The 20,514-nt window shown below is 40.4% G+C and overlaps 2 protein-coding genes across 2 annotated transcripts; one reads left to right on the plus strand and one right to left on the minus strand.

Annotated features, from left to right (window-relative positions):
• Positions 1 to 236: 236 nt before the first annotated feature.
• pop1 (POP1 homolog, ribonuclease P/MRP subunit) lies at positions 237 to 12,190 on the minus strand. Its single transcript, XM_023271490.3, has 16 exons — positions 12,079 to 12,190; positions 11,743 to 11,872; positions 10,619 to 10,744; positions 10,070 to 10,245; positions 9,699 to 9,959; positions 9,509 to 9,596; positions 9,200 to 9,378; positions 8,776 to 9,050; positions 8,597 to 8,690; positions 8,406 to 8,514; positions 8,197 to 8,316; positions 4,967 to 5,088; positions 4,612 to 4,803; positions 3,285 to 3,439; positions 2,424 to 2,657; positions 237 to 1,757 (listed from the first exon to the last, which is right to left on the minus strand). The coding sequence occupies exons 2-16, from the start codon at positions 11,867 to 11,869 to the stop codon at positions 1,061 to 1,063; spliced, it is 2,955 nt and encodes a 984-aa protein (XP_023127258.1). The 5' UTR covers positions 11,870 to 11,872; positions 12,079 to 12,190; the 3' UTR covers positions 237 to 1,060.
• Positions 12,191 to 12,415: 225 nt separating this feature from the next.
• On the plus strand, positions 12,416 to 19,669 carry LOC111569402 (2-iminobutanoate/2-iminopropanoate deaminase). The gene is made up of 6 exons (XM_023271489.3): positions 12,416 to 12,576; positions 14,877 to 14,982; positions 15,401 to 15,455; positions 16,231 to 16,299; positions 18,980 to 19,035; positions 19,157 to 19,669. The coding sequence occupies exons 1-6, from the start codon at positions 12,512 to 12,514 to the stop codon at positions 19,214 to 19,216; spliced, it is 411 nt and encodes a 136-aa protein (XP_023127257.2). The 5' UTR covers positions 12,416 to 12,511; the 3' UTR covers positions 19,217 to 19,669.
• Positions 19,670 to 20,514: the final 845 nt, after the last annotated feature.

The following is a 20,514-nucleotide window of genomic DNA, read 5'->3' on the forward strand; positions in this document are numbered from 1 at the left end:
CGACATAAATTTACTTTATTCACAGTGACACAGGTGCTGTAGTAGTCATTTTCTGATCTTTTGCCACAATAGTTAAAGTGGTTCATGTTGGCAATTTAGTGTTTAGTTTCTGAAATACACTAGAGCCATCACTCTGAAACCTGTTTCCTCTAAGTCGTAATATAACTGGTCTTTAAACGCACTAATGCACATCCTGATTGCCCATCTTCACCTCAAATAAACCTCAGACTACATACTCAACTGCTACCAAACTTTAATGTTACCAAGCAACAAAACTCTTATCTGCCTCCTACACATTATGGGATGTGTGGGAAACCGCTGTTCGTGCCTGTGTAGCTATAATAAGAAAGAAAGTTGAAGTATCAGCTGCTCAATGCATTTACTTTATAAGAGCCAGGCCTTAATGTGTACCTCTGGTGAAACTGTAAAGTGTGCTAAAACACTTCCGCGGTTTTTCACAAGTTAACGGTGCCAGTCATTTTCCACCGACGTAGTCTGTCAAGCACAGGATAGGTATTTTATTAACTTATGTTCAACCAAAACCTCTTCAGTGCTGTGGTATTTTTAGACAGACATGTCAGAAATTCAAACCAATTAATTTGCCTTGTCAAACAACCAAATGTCATGATGAACATAAATACTCTCAGCATCGTGATGTGAAATGAATATAGAGTGACGTAAAATGAATTTCTTTTGTTAATACAATTGATAAAAGGCCTAAATAATCTAACTAAAAAAACAAGGCTTTCATTCATTTCCAATAATCAGCTGATCCCTTGGTGGAGCATCCCTCTTACAAAGACACTGATATGAAAACAAAAACAAGCAACTCTCACCTGAAACAATGAGGACGTCTCTTCCTAAAGTACAAAATACACAACTGAACGATGTCACCAGGTAGCGGGGAGTCATGCCCCATGCATATCTTTGGCCAAGGCACAGGGTCTCTGTCAGATTACTTGAAGATCTAATTGCAAAAGTCTTGGCATCAACTTACTTCATTAAACCTAGAATTGACAGCTTTTTGGGATAAAGTTCTGCACGTGTTAGGATGTTTCAATCAAACCTCTATGTTGATCTTAGCAAAGCGATAATGCAGGGAGTTGGGGTTGCGCAGCAGCAGCTTTCCTCTGTGTTCTAGCGGCTGGTTGAGGAGGGTACTTAAGAGACCGGCAACACTAACAAACCCAAGAGCCTCCCCACAGCCTGACGACAGGGAGAAATCACCCTGAGTGGCCCAGCCGAGAGTCACCCGGGAGCAGTGAGAGGTGACACTGGGCAGAGGATCCGGCCACAACCCTAGGATGAGGTCTGAGGAAGCCTGGGAGGATGACTGAGGGTCTTCAGATGTGGTGGGATCAGGGTCAGAAGCAGAGGGGAAGTCTGAGCCTTTACACTCAGGCTTTGTAGAGGATACAGACGATGTGGCAGCTTTTTTGGGGTCCTTCTTCCGGCATTTAATTCTGCTTTTAAAATGGTCTCTGTGCAGGGGCTCCTGGGGGCCACCGTTTCCTTGCTTTTTGCCCAGCAGCTTCAGGTCCTCTGCAGTTGGCACACACAGCATGGCATGGAACGCCGGTTTGCCTTTTGAAAACAGTGATAGACGCACCCACACCAGACTCATCCCATGGGCTGCAAGAAACGACATCGCGGCTGAGCGGCTGAGAGGCGGCACCTCCCCGACACGAACCGGCCTCTGACCTTTGGATGTCGTGGGTCTGCACCAACCAGAAAGCAGCCTCAGAGACTTTCTGTCCCTAGGAAGCAAAAAATAACCATTTAGACCAAATGATTAATACTGTAAGGAAAACTCACACTGTCATTGGGCCCATTAAGCACCCTGAGACACATAAAATTTTGTTGAACATTTTCTGATTCCAAATGCTGAAAACAAAAGGCAGCCAATCGACGGTGAAAATCAATCCAATTTTTTTCTCATAAAGTCTGTCATTACTCAAAGCTTATGTGATGGTTTTATGAGGATAGATGCAACTCTTCCCCTCCACTAATATCTGTGATGTATTGCTGCAATTTAAAGCTGGATGCACTTTGGGGATTCTCATCAGAGACATTATGATGAGAGGGAGCAGACTGGAGACACGGCATGTATCAAGTCTCTCAAAAGCTGAGCTGGTCTCTCTTAATAAAAAGAGGAAAGAAGTAAGTGATGAATTGGAGCCTGAGGCTCCAAAAACAGTGCTTTCATACATTGCTGCTCAAGGGACCTTTAAAAGTCAGCTTCTTTAATATTGTTGGAAGTGTGATTTAGATGTGTAGGATGAAGGGACCCTGGAGTAAACCTGCAGTGGGTGGGTGCTTTGAGTCAATGCTGATAAAAGTTTATTTTCTCAATAAGACAAGGGAGAATAAAAAAGGGATGAATCGCAAACAAGAATATAAACGAGGTGAAGCCAAACACTTACCTCAGTATAGTGAAACGGCTCGGAGGCCTTGTCACAGTGATGTCTTGTGATGTCATCTTCTCCTCCATCACGCTGTCAGTCTGTGTTGTGGTTTGGATCTGGCTGTCTTCTTTCCTCTCCTCTCCTCCATCTCTCATAATGAGCTCCCACTCCTCTGCCAGCTGTTGCCATGGGCAACAGAAAGGAGCCAGACAGCCGTGTTTAATGTAATTGGTCCTTTTGGCGGGCGGATGCCTGCGAAAGAGGTTGAAAGGTCAAACTCTTGTCAGACTGTTGGGGCAACCCTGGCGATTTGTTAAGACATCGTGACTACTGTGGATGGGAGAGGATGAGCAGCCTTATTACCATCTCATCTGCATTGTGGGAAAGACATGCATTATTCAAATTAACTGAGGTCAGAGCTTGGAGTGCTTCCCCCTATCAAAACCTCTAATCTACTGACAATCACACCACTTGCTATGCCTGTTGATTAGGGAATATTATCTTCTCCTTGAAGATGATTGTACAATCACACACTAACAAAACACGATGAAGCATTTTTCATTCTAATATAGTCTCATTATCACCCTAATTATTTAACTGAAAAAATCTTGCCCGCACTTAAACGGGGAATGTTAAGTTTGTCAACAGATAATTAAAATATAGAAAAACACCACCATCAGTAAAACAGACTTTTACGTTCTGGGCAACTTCCTAACACTCTGTTTTCTATCTGCAGCTTGACATACCAGTTATATGGCAGAATAATATTACATGATACACAAAAGCTTTGGCAGCCAAGATATCCCAGCTGAAAACAGTTCTCAGTGTGTCTCTGATAATCCTAATCACACACATCATTACTGTTTTGCTTCAGCTGACCTTTTGAACTTGTCCAGGAGCTCAGCCTCCTGCTCCTCCTGCAAACGAACACCTGCAGGGCAGTCTGGATAATCGTGGGGAAAGTGGGGCGCCGCTTTATTTTGAGAGTGCTTCAGGCTCATGTTCAGCCCACCTATGCGAACTCCTCTGTACACCTGGAGGACGGAGAAGCAAGGCAGGAAACGGTTGGATTTTTTGGACTTGGCAAATAAAACGAACCTGAGGGCTTCTAGCCTGCTTTTAAATTTCAAGGTACATTTAACAGTTTCACAGTGTTTGTCCAAACAAAATGAAACTGCTCGAAAACAAGAATGAGACAACCTCATAATTGAAAACATCTTTTACCGTTTTTCAGAGTTTCCCATACAAACATCCACTGTGTACATGCATGCTCATCTTATTTAAAACAAAAAGTGAAAGTCCAGCCAAATGACATTTATACCTCTACAAGCTATTAGGTGGTGTTTTCTGGGCAACTGATCAATCAAATTCCAAACCTTTTTAATAACCTACTTTAATTCTTCTAATGTGTAAATTTATGTTTTCTGGGGTCACAAAGAGCTTAAGAAGAAAAAACAAGTATTATTATAAGTATTATTAGAGTTAGTAGACTGCAAATCACCCTGATGGAAATGATGAAAGAGATGGAGAGAGGATGAAAAAATGTTTCTATAGCAGCATTACACCAGGGATTTCTGAAGATTTGCTATATTACACACTATTTAACAAACTTAATGAATTGTCAAAGTACACCGAGTATTTTACGAGCACAAAAGACCAGTTTTTGGCGGTATGTCAGGAAAAATCCCTGCACTCTTTCTACCATGGTTACTAAATTATTGACATAAATATCTAAACTGCTTATACAGACTGATTATAAGGTTGCTTTCTGAACAGTTCACAACCAGCAGATGGCTTTCTCCACAGTTTGCTTCATCAGAGATAACACTAAAACCTCTGACAGGTGAAGTGAATAATGATGATTATCTCGTTTCAATGTCACCCGTCAAAGTTTAAAATATATCAAGTAGCAGCTGTTGCTAATGTCTGAGTTTCTTTTTTTTTTTAGACCAAACCAGTGTCAAGTGGAACCCAAGATTCAACATCTGAAGCTACCTGCAACTGTTTGGTTTGCACCACACTTCCATCCACAGTTTTTACCTTATTCCCAATCCAAACACATCACGATAACCAGACCAAAGTGACCAAACCAAACTATGGGAAAGCACCCTAGCCTTCAGTACTACTGTGAGAAAAACTATTATTTTCCAAAACTTTTGGTAAAAAGTTAACTAAATCCAATAAACGTGCTGCCCATGGTACCTACCAGTGGCACCCAGAAGGCCATGCCCCAGCCTTTAGGGAGCAGCAGATCGAATCCAGCCCCCCAGGAGTTCATCTCATGTCCCACCTGCTTGCCAGGCTGATGAACCAGCAGAATTGGGACTCTGCCCTGCAGGGGAGTCGGGCTCAGCCTGGAACCCGGCACCAGCACCTCACTCCTCATACGGTTCAACTCCTACAGGCAGTGCGCAAAAAAAGCTGTATGTCAGAGCAATATCCAAGCTTTTATCTATATACTTTTAGAAATGGAGAGACTAATTATGATGAAAATCAAACACCACAAACTGCTATTACTGTATGAAATTCCTGGTGGAAGGTAAGAGGATGTGATAAGCTACCTGCTCAGATATCTTATTATCAGTGACGTTGTCGCGGACAGACTGTTCCCACAAAAAACTCTGACAGCAGTGTGCTGGTACTCCTCCCAACATCAGCTCCTCCCTCTTCTCCTCCTCCACCTCTGAAAGACACAGATACATAGCATGCTCCTGTATAACCATCATTACTAGTGTCAGGAGAGAAATACAGCTTTAAATTTATTACCAAAAATTTGAGTAAGTAGTGAATCTATCGCTGAATAAGGAAGCAAATTAATTCAACAGTCCCTCATTTATGTCGCCGATATGTTCATTCATGCAGGTGTGAGGACACCTATTCACTAGTTTGGTAAATGAGGAACAACGTTTCTTGTATTTGAAAATGTAAGTTTTAGGGGGAAAAAAATCTTTTTTTTATTATTTAGAGCTTCTGTGGTGTCCATGAAAATTTAATTCAAATTCATTAAGGTAAGAGCAGAATGATTTGCCTATAAATAAAATAAAATTACAAAATTGCTACGAACACATTCTTGTTATGGGCCAATTATTCGAGAAATCTGGTTTATAATAATAAAATCTGGTTCAAGTTCTACTGAGCAAAATCAGCCAGATAGCTTGTGGAAGTCCATCCACATGGAAATAAATATGTCTAACGTAAAAATAATGGTTGCTGTTGGTTTAAGCTGTAAAGTTATAGAGCTGTAACAATTGCCTGTCAACTGTTAAATCTATCACTAACTACTCTGATCTGAGTAACTTTTTGAGAGAAACGAATCAGCTTTGGCCGTGTTTCAGAACCGTTTTCCAACTTCCAGTGATAACAGAATGTTCCTGGTTATTCTGAAACCAGGTCTCCTTGTCATGACCATTATGGCTTATAATGCTTACTTTTTCCTGGGTGCAGCACAAACACATGAATTTAAGATGATGGAGATTGCCAAAGAGTGTTTCTCATCGCTAAACTAAAATATCTTGTTTATTAATGGCTTACTTTCTATTTGTAATTGTCTGTTCCTCTACCCTAAACCCCTAAGATCTATGTGAGAAAAATATTAGCAAAATAAACAGGGGCCTACCTGAGCCATGACAACAGCATAGTTATAATAGATCGTTGCATTTTAGGCTCAGCTTGATTTTCTTTGACCTCTTATGTATGTAAAGCAAAATGCTGAAAATGACGTTTCCATCTGAAATGATCATTATGGTAGTAAAACTCTGCAAAATAAGGTTCCTAGTTAAAAGTAAACCTTTCAAGTATGTCCTCATAATCAGCTGTTGTCAGTCACTGAGGGTGTGTTTGGAGTACAGGGTCCTGCCAGGATTCGAACCTGGAACATCTGCATGGCCAGGCAGAGGCCCCCCCGGAGCCCAGAACCAGATGTGTACTCACTGAAACAACCTCAGGACCACAGACAGACTGATTCACTACTGAGCTACAGATATGTCTTATTTAGTAATCAGCTTTCTGTTGGAATGAGGAGCTTTGCTGGCTGTCTGTAGTAGATATTAAAAAGTCTGAACAGCTCTGATGTAAGTCATTTGTGATGTAAACACAATTAAACCATGAAGAACAGATTTTTTTCACTTCTGTTGTGAAATTGCAACCTATACAAAAAAGGGAAAACAACCAAATAATTCAGGGGAAGAGAAAAATACATTTAAAAAATCTGAGTTGCATAAGTGTGCATGCCACTACGCTAACACTATGTTTAAGCACCTTTTGAATTTATCATTATATTGTCATTTTGTGTAAATTGGCAATACTGTCCCACTCTCCCTTGGACAAATGTTTAACCTTTTGATGCGTAGACCACATCAGGAGATACCCATTTTCCATTGGATTTGGGTCACTTTTGACCCATATTATGCATCAAAGGGTTAAGATGTGTCAAACTGTGAGGGTTTCTACTCTGCTCTGCCCTCATCAGGTCACCCAAGAGATTTTCATTTCAAAGCACTGGTCCATTTCAGAATGATCTTTTTGTGAAGAAGCCATTCCATTTTTGATTTAAAGTCATGCTTTTAATCGTTGTCATGGTGGAACAGGAAATTCTTTGGGATCTTTGTTGTAAACACCTGAAGGTTTGCTTCAAAATTGAGAGGTATTTCAAGGTATTTATGAATCCCCGCACCTTAACTAAGGCTGAAAATAGAACAGCCCTAAAGCATGATGCTGCCACCACCATGCTTCATCGTGGAATGAGTCTCTTTAGGTTATGTGCTGCATTGTTTTTGCAGCAAACATACCTTTTGAAATTATGGCCAAAAAGTCTACCTTTGGTCTCTTCCAGCCATAACACATTTCTTCACATAGTATTGGGAGGTTTGTGTGTCTTTCTTGAAAGAATGTGTTAATCGTACAATCCTATCCCACAGTTCACACATATGAAGATACAGGAGACTGCGGCTGCATGTCGGGCGCAACCAGAAGCTTCTAGAAAGTCCGTCTCATTAGTTTTTGCTGTTTTGGATACGAGTTGATGCTAAACTCTGTGAGGTAATACGAGGGACATTTTTCTTGGCTTGATGCATTCATTATACTATAATTTCTGCAAATCTTTCTTGCTTAAAATCATGTTTCCTAAATCGAAAATACTTCCAAACACCAGACACTGATCCAATTCCAGGGGCTAGCTCTTCAGCTTGTGCTCTAGAGATTTGATTTTTATTTTTTCCATCTTCAATATTACTCTCCTACTCTGGACTGCTGCCACTGCAGGGGTGAGTGCTCAGTGGCATGACGCCTCTCCAAAAGTGAAGCCAGAACATCTTGATCACTCCCTGGTGGCTGGCTGTTAGTTTAGAAAGCACTTGAATTGATTTCTATGAGCAGAGCATGAATGTTAAATGTCAACATTACAGTCGATTGCACAGTTAACTGTGACTGAAAAGATAAAATTGTGATTAGGATGAAAATGCATTTAATTGTGCAGCCCTTTTCTGAACACAGTCACATCTTAAATCATAAATAGGTCTGCACACTTAACCATTCCGATTTTTGTGTATTTCTTTTTTTCCTGAATGTTTTCTGATTTGTTTCCACCTTCTTTGTAGAAGTTGAAATTTTACAGCAAAAATTCTGGAAAGATGAACCTTGGTTTCATTATTTTTAACTCAAACATTTTCATTTTAACAAGACTGTTTTAGCTTTATGTACCCACTGTATATACTGTATTGTTTACATGTACAGCACAAGTACTTCATTCTAAATTCCCCATCCTTCATTGTCTTTCCAAAAGCCCGGAGTTTACCTTGTGCCTGCTTTACAGAGGGCAAAGCCTTAACCTTCTTTGTTGGTAAAGTCAGCCTGGGGTCATCTACAGTCAGACCCAGTACTGTGCCTGAAGGCAGCTCTCCGGTGGAATAGATGCCTGGATGGATTACACAGTGGTGGTTAGACAGAAAAGCATACACACACACAACCTGCTGGCAAAATAAGAAACGAGAGGAGAAAAAAAACCTTTTAGTATGTGAAAAACATCCGACTGTTGTTGATGCAGACTCATGTTGCTCTCATCTTTGCAGTGCTGAGGCCACCAGAGGGTGGAGGTCTGGGATTTATCCACTTCCTTAAAAACAAACAACCAATGAGTTCAGATGTTTGGTGTGAATTTCAGAGGCTGCTCAAGTTGATAGTACCATAATCCTTACATCACAGGCTGTAGCTGCTTCCAAAGTTTCTGCCAACACAGAATGGGACTGTGGTCCAATCAGGCGATAGCGTACCATCTCCATTGTGAGATCACTGCAAGAGATGCACAAAAAAATGTGAATAAAATAATACTCAAAGAATTTACTGTTTCTGAATCAAACTTGATAACTACACTAACTTTATAACTATTCCAGTTGAGCTGGACTTCCAGGTGACCGGTGTGGTCGGTAATCTGGTCCCATCTCCCAGGATCTTCTTTGCAGGAGGTCCACCAGCATCCTTAGAGCTTCGCTTTCTCTTGGTTCCAGGTATTGGCTTTGCCTCAGGTGGGTTTTCAGGCCTTGACTCTGGCTCTAGGATGGGATTAGCCTCTGCGGGTGTAACCACTGGTACGACTGGGGGCAGTACAGCTTCACAACACTGGCACACAGCTTGTAATTCAGGGAGAAGGTCCTGGAAAGAGGATACAGCCTCTGGAATTACCAGTCTTGTTGAGGCTGTTTCTATATGGACTCATATCTACTAATATTCAAAACTTCCACCATAACATTAATGAATATTAACTAACGTACAACTAATTAGAGATCTAATCCCCATTATACCGGCTTAAGTGTGGGATGAGCCCAGATCCACAGCTGCCTATGAGTTGAGTCTTGTGTTCGGGGTCTCCACAGGAAGGTGACAGGGCCGAGGGGCTGTGAAGGGAACTGTCCTGCCCTGTAAACTGTAACACTGCCCTGTCTGCACCCTGACAGACACAGTGCTGCAGCAAATGTAGGACCTGGAAGCAAAAACCAAAGCATTTTCCACCAAGACTAAACCTAATCTCAGAAAAACTACATACACAGACAAAGCCCGCAATTGGAAAGCAGGTAAAGTTACAGGTTAAAATAAAACTTCTTTGTTCTTACCGGCCTGCTTGCTAGTCATCTGTGACAGAGCAGCCAGCAGCTTGTCTTCCTCTCCCTGTAGTTCTATGCAGCAGTAATAAGAAAGATCCTGCGAACACAGAAACAAGGAAGTTGAGCAAATTTTCCTGGCCGTGGTATTCCTTTACGTACTGTAAATAAAGCACAAAACACTCTACTTATGTGTGGCTACCTGCAGGAGGCAGTGGCTGCTCATGGCTCTGTAGCAGGGCCTGTAGCATTTGTATGTGGGTCTATCCCCAAGGCAGTAACCCCACTTTTTAACCATGTGGAAACGCTTTGCATGCCAAATGTGCGTCTCCAACCAAATGTTCTTCCGCTGACGGCGGTTGAACTCCAGCAGCAGGTTTCCGTGCCGACGGCGGGCCTTGCGGCTCTTGTTCTTCGCCTGTTCCTTCTTCTTCTTTGAGCCGGCCTGAAGACTCTTCTCCCGCTGGTGGAGGAACGAAAAACAAATGTCACTTTGTCAGAGTAACCCAAAGACGTAAGGTTTGTGGATGAATAAGAGGAGGCATTACGGGTAATCCATGTCCTGAACTTTACCATTCTGTTAGCTACGTCTCTCAGTCTGCGAGGGAGCCGCTTGGTGTTGTGGCTCATGGCTCGTCTCCTCATGTGTTTGGGCAGAGCTCCAAACACATGGCTGCTGCCTGTTGTCTTGGTGACGGCTTTCAGCATAGCTTTCACCTCTGCAGACCTGGCCCTGGCAAAAAGTCCAGCTGGATAGGGAAGAGAAAGATGAAGGGATTAAAATGATTATTAACCTGACGGAAAGTCTGCATTTGCAATGCAAGAGCAACTTAATGATTAATTTGTTCCATTTTATCACTTTTAAGTTGAGCATAGTCGAGCAAAATCAGGAAAAAAACACTTTCACATGCAAAAAGTGGATCTAAAAATTTAAGCAGTAAACTGATCATTTTCTGCGACCTGTAGTTCAAAAAAATGAATTGAATCTCAATAGCAATCAAGCTCTCACACTGGACAAATACCCGGGGAAGTGAAGTCATTGTGCCTTCCAAAAAGACATCTAATTATATGCACTATTTGGCAGTACAGTGTGTCTTTGTGGGAGTAGGATTATGTCTTCACCAGTGATGTACTTGGGCATGTCCTTGGCGTATCCTCCACCATCTTTATGATGTCCTCGGACCCATCCACTTCGATGAGGAGGCTTCTTCTGCCTTTCTGCAGAGGTTTGCCCATCAGACGGACCACCTTTAGGAAAATCACAGTTTGGTCATTTTAGTACCAAGAATAAACGAGAATCGGTCTATCGCTGCATTTCCTCCACAAATTTGTGTTTGGTTAAATTTTTTCCAAACACTTCACACACAGAAAGCCTATGTTTGGGTACTCCAGTTTGTTAGTTCTAGTCCAAGTAGCATATTTTTTCTCCAGCCTTCTGTTGCATAAAACATTGTTATCCCTTTCAGATGAACTCTTGTTAGTCCTTCTTGCATGGGACAGTCTTGATATAAAGATGCACAGTATTCTTTAAGTTCATAGGGACTCCTACACTGCATATATTTAGTCTTTCAAATATCAGAGTCAGGCAGGATGCAGACTTAAAGCTGCTGACTTTGCAGCAGTGACAGGAGATGAGGTCATGGGATGAAAGCGGAGCAGTGAGGTGGGCACAAAGCATCACAGGAACAGAGTAACAGATACACACAAGTCACATATTAATGTAAACACCAAATAAAGCTTCTTAGTAAGAGGTTTGGTCACAGTGTGCCATCAGAGCAGATTAAACATGCCTTGGTCTTGATTCTCCAGATTTACTGGCAGGAGGAACATCGCCACATTTAGTGGTTTGATGATGTAGGTGAAGATTGCTGACTACCATATCATCTCAAAATCTCCTACAGATGTTCAGCTGGGTTGAGATATGGTGATGTTAAGTCCATAACATGAGCTTCACATCATTTTCATACTCTAACTATTCACTGAAGCCTCTTTGGATGGAGACTTGTCATCCTGGAAGAGACCACTCCCAGGCTACAGTGTTTCATCAATGCATAAAGATGATCAGTCAGAAAACAAAATTGTATGGATTTTCTGTGACCCTTCATTTTAGGGGGATAAGTGGATGTAAACAAAGGCAACAAAACACACTAGACCCTTACTGTAGGTGTGAATGGTTCAGGGTTTTCCTTTAATTCGTCACATTGCCTGTATAATCTTTCACACCAGCTAACAGACAGACAGCTTACCGGTGACAGACGTGTCTCCTCCGTTCTGAGCGTTTCTGTCCTCATTTAATGTAGAAGTTGAATACTGCACACTGGCAGGCTGATTTCTCATCTTCTTCTCCCGCATTTTAACTTTAGCCGCAGACATTTTCTGTAGGAAACAAGGAAAGTCCGTTTGAGACCTCAGCTGTTTGATAAATGACGAGCTGACACTCCACAGCCACAGGACTAGAAGCTAACGTTAGCTTGCTAGCGGCGTTATCACACGTAAAGTTGTTTTACTGTTGCCCACCAAAACTACAGATAAAACACGTCTACTCAGAAATGCTGCACAGGAATTAATTATCACATGGTTACCTCGGTATTCCCCAGTATGAGAGTGTATGTCAGAAACTTCTACTGCAGTGTAAGCGTCCTCTCTGTAACTGTTAGCTAACATGTGAGTTCTGCTCCTCATGCTGGAGTCTTGTTTGCTTCCGGGTATGTGGTGTTCATGGGATTTGTAGTGTATTGGCGCACCAAAAAAGCTATAACGATAGCCGGTAAGCTTTTTCCTAAAGTTATGGCCTAATCTCTCACTTATTTGTTATATATGAGTATAAAATATTACTGTTTTCTTGCCTTAACACCAAAATAATACATAAGAAAACCTTCTTGCGTGTCTAAACTATGATTTACGGTACCGCAGCTCTGACGTCCATGTGTCCTCTGGTCCTCTTTCTCTTCTCTTTGAAGATCTCTGCTGAACAGCTTCCTGTTTTATTCCATTTCTTTGAGAGACTCCAGTGTAATGGCTTCGCTCATCAGGAGGATCATCAGCACAACTAAAGCTCCTGCTGCTATCGGCCCATACAGGTGAGGAGAGCTGTAAAGTCCAACCATGAAGTCAAAGCTGGCTTACAGCTGGCACAGCTGACCGAGAACCAAACGACAGAAGCACTTGTTGAAAGCAACCACTTGGTAAAATGTTGAGAGACCACTGATTTTTGTCTTTAATCTGATCGTACAGAGGAGCTACAGTGGGAATTCCACTGTTTCCTCCAGTAGTTGATGCAGTCCCTCTGAGATGTGCTTGTAGGAGCAAAGTGCATGCTTTTGGATTTTGCACTTTAAACTCTGTAAACTATTGAAGGGTTGAACTATTAAGATCAGCAGCAAACTGCTTATGATTCTGTTTGAAGCTTTCTGAAAACAGTCGTCTCTGGAGGTTATATTGGGTGAAATTCACAGTTTCTGTGTGATCACTGGCTGACCATATTTGATTGTAGGCTACTTCACATTCAGCATAGTTAGTAATAAACCATTCAGGAGGCGTATCTTGGCCATATTATTCATTACAAACGTAAAGTCTCCGTATCACTCAAATTTACTGCTACTACTCTTGATGCGTGACCTTTCCTGTGCATGTATCGATTTATTTTTTTTCAAAGTGGGAGGTTTCCTCAGAGTTTGAGACATGTACCTGCTGACAGGATTTGTTTCATCACAACTCCAGATAGGTGACAAATTAAAGGAAAACATGAGTTTGCTGACATTGTTTGGGTCCATTGGTCCAGTTAGAGGGAGAGAGTGACTGCAAATCAATACAAAGTTGTTGTTCTGAGTGATCACCTTTATCCTGTGATCAAACCTTTCTATATTGATGAGAGTGATCTCTGCCAGGATCACAATCCCTGCATCAGTAGGGTAAGAGGAGTCCTTGAATGGTTTCATGAGTATGAATGTGATGTGAATCATATGTTATGGCCAACTGAACGCCCATGGGAGACTTTGGACCAACGTGTTAGACAGCACTATCCACTGCCATCATCAAAACATCAAATGAGGGAATATCATTTGGAAGAATGTTTTTGCCATTCTGTCCAGTACAGTTTCAGAGACTTGGAACATCAGTGCCAAGACGTAGAGGCCCAGCGTTTTACTAAGACACTGCATGTCAGTTCTTTTAATTTGTCATGTCTGCAGTGCTGGAAACTTGAAGCTTGCATTGCACATCCAAGGAGAAAGGTCAGTCAGTGATGTAGGAAACGTCTGGTATCTAGTAAATAAACTTTAGAAATGAAAGATATTTGTATATTCATGGATTCTAGATTTTTGAGTGATGGAGCAGGCATGGGTGTCATTTTATGAATTTCTGGCCCAGCAATGCAACTAATGAAAAAAAATCTCAGCATAAACAGTTATTATTCAAAATAGAGAACTGTAATATGAATATATTTTATATGAATGAACATGCCTGGGGGGATCTTTATAGTCCAACAGTTTGACACATAGATTTGCAACATAATCTACATGAAATCAAGGAGCTGATGAGGGGAAAACAAGTCCCTGTAAGGTCAAGCAGACGTACAGCTTATTTCAACCCCAGTTTCTACTTTGTCAGATCGATAGCAAGAAATCAATGAAGCAGCTGCAGCTGATCCAGAACGCTGCTGCCAGAGTCCCAACTAACACCCAGAAACCGGACCTTATTACACTGGTCCTCAAATCACTACACTGGCTTCCTGTCAGTCAAAGGATAGGGTTCAAATCTTACTCCTGGTCTACAAAACACTGAATGGTCTTGGGCCAAAATCCATCCTGGACTTATTATCTTCATATGAAGCATCCAGAGCCCTTGGGTCATCAGGGACAGGTTTAGTGTGTGTTCCCAGAATCAGAACCAAGAATAGTGAAGCAGCATTCAGCTATGATGCTCCTCATCTGTTCAGGAACAAACTTCCTGAACACCTGAGGTCTGCTCAAACTGTCGGCTCTTTTAAATCAGGCCTGAAAACCATATTGTTTACTGCAGCTTTCTCTTAGATGCTCAATCTGTTTTCTTGTCTTTTAATGCACTTTTATGATCTTAATGTCTACTTTTATGTTTTATTTCTGTATTTGAATTTATGTCTACCTTTAAATCATTTTTCTGAATGTATTTCTTTGCCTTTGTAAAGCACCTTGAATTGCTTTGTGTATGAATTATGCTATGCAAAAAAACTTGCCTTGCCTTGCCTCACTTTAGAAATAAGGTATCCAGATTTCTTTAAACTGTCTTTTTACAGCATCAAAGAACACTAGAAGGACAGCATGATGTCATGCTCTAATTAACAGAGGTAAACCCAGCCTTAAGTCCAGGGGTGCTGATTCTTGTTTTCTGTTTGTGTCTCCAGCCAAGCAGTGGTGGTGGATCGGACCATGTATATCTCAGGACAGCTGGGGATGGATCCTGCCAGTGAACAGCTGGTGGAAGGTGGTGTTCAGGCTCAGACCAAACAGGTGACACCCCACAGGAATCTTTTATTCATTCATAAACATGAAGCAGCCTGGAAACCAACCAAAATGTCACTAGATGTCGCTCATTGTCTTTATTCTTTCTCACTGTTAATGTCTGTTTCTTATATTTGAGCCAAGAAGAGGCTGCTACATGAATGAATAATTGCAGGATATAACTTAAATGTATTCAACAGTAAATCAAAGTCTAAATAAAGGAAATGTGTGCAAAGCATTGAAGCAATAAAAGCAAATTAGGATGCTTTCCACAGTACTTTTAATCAACTTTATACAAAGAGCAGTAAACAGGGAAAAACAGAAAACTCTGGGGACCATATGTTGCTGTACTCTGTGTACTATAATAGTTGACTCAATAAATCTGCACTCTGCTTGACATTGACACTGACTGTAACTCTTTTCTCAGGCTCTTGTGAATATGGGTGAAATCCTTAAAGCTGCTGGGTGTGGCTATGAGAATGGTGAGAAAAACTTTACTTACTTTAAATGTAACATTTTTAGCAGATGGCAGTTGAAGTTGACATTTTTGCCATAGTGGAAAAAATACTAAGAAGTTTTACCTAAATACAAGCAGCAATATCATAATTTAAAAATCTTTTCTCACAAGTAAAAGAACTACATGGAAAACTTTACTTAAGTAAAAGTATGTAACTGTTATCAACAAAATTGACTTAAAGTATTAAAGCAAAAGTCTTATTTATACAACAGAATGGGCTGTGTTAATGTTAGTGATGCAATAACATGCAACTAGGGTGTAATAGTAGACAGAGGCAGAACTCATTTGGTCTTGTTTTATATACTACCAGGCAGCAGAGAAATTGAGATAATTTATTCTATTTTACATCAGAGATAGATAGATAGATAGATAGATAGATAGATAGATAGATAGATAGATAGATAGATAGATAGATAGATAGATAGATAGATAGATAGATAGATAGATAGATAGATAGATAGATAGATAGATAGATAGATAGATTAAACCTTTATTGATCCCACAGCGGGGAAATTTACAATGTAACAGCAGCAGCAAATATGTCCTGTTTTAGTTTGTTCTGTTTTAGCTAGTTAGGTAACTATAGTGTGGTATAAAGTGCAGTATTTCCCTTCTAATAAAGTGGGGTCAAAGTAGAATATAGTTAAATTGCTTTACATCACTGCACGTACAATGTGTAGTTAAATTCTTTTACCCTTTACTGTGGTCCAAATCATACATTTTCTTCTTATTTATTGTAGTTGTCAAAACCACTGTGCTCTTAGCCGACATGAACGACTTCACCAATGTCAATGACGTATACAAGCAATGTAAGTATATCATATTTAGTCTTTGCAGTTTTCTGTCGCTGTTTGTGATACAGCATCACATCACCTGACAACTCAAACAAAGGCTCGTCACGTCCATCTTGCAATACAAACGTAGCCACTGGGTGTCAGCACAACCCCAGCAACTTGCATCAGATGATATTTCACTTGGTTGGCTGTATACACAGAACTCTGCCTGGTCAGTGGTCATTTCTTTTGTACATATCTTCCTCTTCATGATGACAGTTTTTTAAGGTCTTTGTTCATTTATGCATTCATTGTGAATTTCTTTGCATAAAGTCAATCACTCTTTGCACTGTGTTTGTCTAGGCACAGTTTTAAGATAAACTTTGTTTTTGAATTTGCCTTTTAATACTCTAAATATTCTAAGAGAAGTCCAGAGCAAGTACAAGTATGAAACTAATGTTCAGAAACCCAGTGGCAGTATCAAAACACTTTCACAGGGACTGTTTGCATTCGCTGAGTCACTTTGCAGAGTGAAACTTGAGCTGTTGCTGGGCTGGATTAAGCTTAATGTAAATGTCAGACAATGTGCCACATCTGATTCTCCAAAGATGGCAGAGATAATCCAAGAAAAGCTCTCCTATCCATTTCACTGGTATTAAGGAATATTTCTACTGCCCATTAAATCCTCTGGTGCCCTTTGATTGATTGGATGTTTCATAAAAAATCTGGCTTCAGACACTGAGGAGGACAGTTAAGAATAAATAGCTTTAAATAAAACTGAACTACCAAATTAAAATACGCTTGTGTATATCAGCCCATTTTACTCCTTCATGGTATCTGTCAGTTGATAGTTTGAAAAAAGGAAAAATCTAACTTTTTAACTGCAGCATATTATATATGAATTAGCACTACACTTAAATGTGACTGGAGGTGCAAACCAGGCAGCACTACACTGATAATACAAATGCTAAACAGTTGGTGTGAGGCTGTTTAGGATGTCACTATATATTATGAACAGTGCATCATCAGTTATTAAATCAATACAGTGAAAAGAGGTATAATCCCCTTTTTTTCTTTCCCTCCACCTTGGCTTTAAAGATCTTGCACACAGTCACAGGTGTTTGCACTTATTCCAGCTGATTAGACTTTTGTTATGCTTGAAATTGGGTGGAGCTGGAATTTTATGGCGTTGCCACACTTCATAAACCAATAACAATGATACCAGTAGAATTTCTCCAGCCGAACTAAGAGGATCAGACATGTCAGTCGTGCATAGACTGTACACACCCATTACCTTATAGAATTACTGTGACTTTATTGCAATACTTTAGCCATTGTGTTTCTCATAATGTGGTCGTTTTGTGTTTTGTATTGTCATATTTAAGTTCTTGTGGGTGCTTTGGTCCCAATTCCAGCTATCTACTACATGCATACAATGCTATATATTTTGGTTATATATGATATAACATATAGTAAGTCAGAGTTTTCCAGTTAAAATTCACTAAACAAAATGACTGGATAGCCAAGTGGTTCAGATGGATACCACATGGGTGCAAATACTCTGAGTATAGTCCCTGTTTTTCCAGCTTCCAGTCAGACCATTACTGCCACTGACCTCCTACACTTTTTTTCCTTGTATTTCCTTTTGTTTCTCTACTGTATCTATCAAATAAAATCCCGTCTCAGTTGTTGATTAAACCTCTAAAAGCTCATCTCTCTGTATCAAAGTTGCATATTAATAGTTTTTTTCATAAAAATAAGCACTTCCTGCTTTAAATGTCTCAGATGTAACTCATGCTTCCACAAGAATGTGCAGATCTATAAGCCCCTGCTTCTTCTGCACCCACTTATCTCTATTCACTGCACTTCAGCACACCAGCTCCCCTACAACTCTGCTCAAACACTGTAAATCTACTTACACAATAGCAAGTTGTAATATTAAAGTAATTTAGCTGTGCATGTCAGCATTGAAAACTGATTCTATAGAAGAACAGTGATGTTTGGCACGGTTGGTTCCTCAGGTTTGGTAGTATAAAAGCCACAGATCTGAATCTCTGATGGTCATCAGTACGCTGCTGATTCAAGGTGGAAATGCTTAGCTATGGCACTGACTGCTTATTTAAGCTCATATGTCTTCTAGGATATAAAAAACACCAATTTAATTTTCACCAGGAACTTTAAAAGAACAAGAAGAAAACTGTTCCCAAAGATTTAATAATATATTTTTGCTTCTCTCCTCACCCACGCTGTTAGTGTTGCCCCAAACATGTAGTTACCAGTGTGATTAGCAGGGTAATTTTTCTCTCCTAAAACATCATATTTAGAAAAACAAACACAGCAGCTCTCATTAAGGGGATATAGTTTGCATAAGTGACGTTTTCACAGGAGGCTGAAACATCACAGGAGGGAGGACTTCTTGTACAGACCCGCTGGATAATAAAGCAGAGCCCTAATTCATGTTACTCATCACATCTGCACTTATCCTGCTGCAACAGTCGAAATGTCTGCTGTCAAAAAGCTTTTTCTTTTGTTTTCTACATTAGTCGATGAATGCAAACCATTTTTTTGGTTAAAGACCAGGACAAGATGAGCTGTCTGTTGTGTCAGAATGTATTTCTCACTTATCAAACGTTTGTCTACAGTGTGTTTGGTTAATTTAGTATCTGTACGTTTAGATTTGTGTGTGCTATTGCACTAATTCAGCTGCTTTCTGTAGTCTTCAGCACCAACTACCCAGCCAGAGCTGCCTATCAAGTTGCCGCTCTTCCCAGAGTGAGTACTTGACAAAGCCTTTTGCACTTTTTTATTGATTGTGTAATAATTTCAACCAACCTGAAAGCCATTATCTTTACTGTCTCCTCAATGCTTCTTCTCTCTCCTAATCTCTCCCCAGGGTGGACTGGTTGAGATCGAAGCAGTTGCTATTCTGGGTCCTCTGACTGATGCTTCTTAACAAGTGCATCTATCGACCAATAAAACGTTTGAAGCCTCTAAAATCCCAAAAGGTGATTTTTTTTTACCTTCCAGGACTTGAGGGGCTTCATAAAAAACAATAAAATCACTGCAGATTCTACAGTAGTTTACTATGGCTGTATTTGGGAGGCCATTAAGCAGTTTAGCTCCGTCATAAACATGTCAGCCTTCAGACTAACAGCATTCAGGCTTAGAGCACTTTCTCCTCTCTCATTAACTTTGATGGGACGTGTTTGGAGTCAACACTGCATTTTAAATTCTCGCTGCTCACATTTCGCTTACCACAGCTGGAAAGTATCTATGGTAGTTTGTTGGATTGAATTACATCAGTAGCCTGTGCTGATAGCAGCTATACCTATGACAGAGTGGCCTCTTTCATTATGGAGTCATCAGTACTTATAGTTTAATAATAAATGGTTTTAATTTTCCTAAATGGTGATTTGTTTCCTTGGTATTAACAACAACAAAAACTTGCAGATGATCACTGCAGACTCACCCTTTCTTTCTCAGTTCTTATATAATGGATATCTGTTGATGATGCCAGGGTTGCACATGAGGACTGTATGTTTATGCTGCAGAACCTGGTTTAAAATACATTACTGAAGCTTAGAAGGCATTTTGTCATTTGACTCTGAAGAAATCTCTACAGAAAATAGAAAATCACAAAAACATCACATCCCTATAAAAAGTCTTCATCAGTGTTTTATCAGTTGTTGAGCCAAGTTTGTATACCAAGGATAAGTTAGCACATGCCATGGAAGGCTGCACATCTGCAGACATACATTCCATTGCAGCATCTCAGTGCTAATCTCTTCCTGTCTAGATCAACATGTGTGTGATACGATCTGTGTGATCATTTGGTGTCATTTTGGGTTAAATGAAAAACCTGGAGGCTGTCGGCTCTACGCGGCTCAATGTTTGCCTGTACATTTTAAAACTACTTACTCTGGTTCTCCAAGCTGGCACACGTCATCATATTTATGGTAGAGCTGAGTCATGCTTCAGTGTGTTGCATGTAGTTGAGCCAGAGCATGTTTTATGCACATAACGTCTGTGCTAATTTGAATTACCAGGCAGCAACTAGTTTCCAAGTTTCTGAATCGATGATGAAAAACAACTTGTTTCAAAAGTCAGTCCCTGCTGCTGTCACTGAGTGCTGTAGGACCTGCTAAGGTGTCTTCAGTTTGCATTGTTTTGAGGATGTATACTTCTTTAAGCTCTGATATATTTACAACACAGTGGTTGCCATATACTAAAAGACAGTTGGCTTCAGTCACA

The sequence above is a fragment of the Amphiprion ocellaris genome, chromosome 9 (assembly GCF_022539595.1).
Source record: "Amphiprion ocellaris isolate individual 3 ecotype Okinawa chromosome 9, ASM2253959v1, whole genome shotgun sequence".
Classification (NCBI taxonomy): Eukaryota; Metazoa; Chordata; class Actinopteri; family Pomacentridae; genus Amphiprion; species Amphiprion ocellaris.

Excerpts from the sequence above, each read along its gene's own strand:
- pop1 (XM_023271490.3), bottom strand. The coding sequence starts at position 11,869 with ATGTCTGCGGCTAAAGTTAAAATGCGGGAGAAGAAGATGAGAAATCAG. Across the intron at positions 10,745-11,742 it reads AGGAGACACGTCTGTCACCG|GTGGTCCGTCTGATGGGCAA; the intron begins GTAAGCTGTCTG and ends ATTTTCCTAAAG. Across the intron at positions 8,515-8,596 it reads AAGCAGCTACAGCCTGTGAT|GAAGTGGATAAATCCCAGAC; the intron begins GTAAGGATTATG and ends TTTGTTTTTAAG.
- LOC111569402 (XM_023271489.3), top strand. The coding sequence starts at position 12,512 with ATGGCTTCGCTCATCAGGAGGATCATCAGCACAACTAAAGCTCCTGCT. Across the intron at positions 14,983-15,400 it reads TTCAGGCTCAGACCAAACAG|GCTCTTGTGAATATGGGTGA; the intron begins GTGACACCCCAC and ends CTCTTTTCTCAG. Across the intron at positions 19,036-19,156 it reads AAGTTGCCGCTCTTCCCAGA|GGTGGACTGGTTGAGATCGA; the intron begins GTGAGTACTTGA and ends ATCTCTCCCCAG.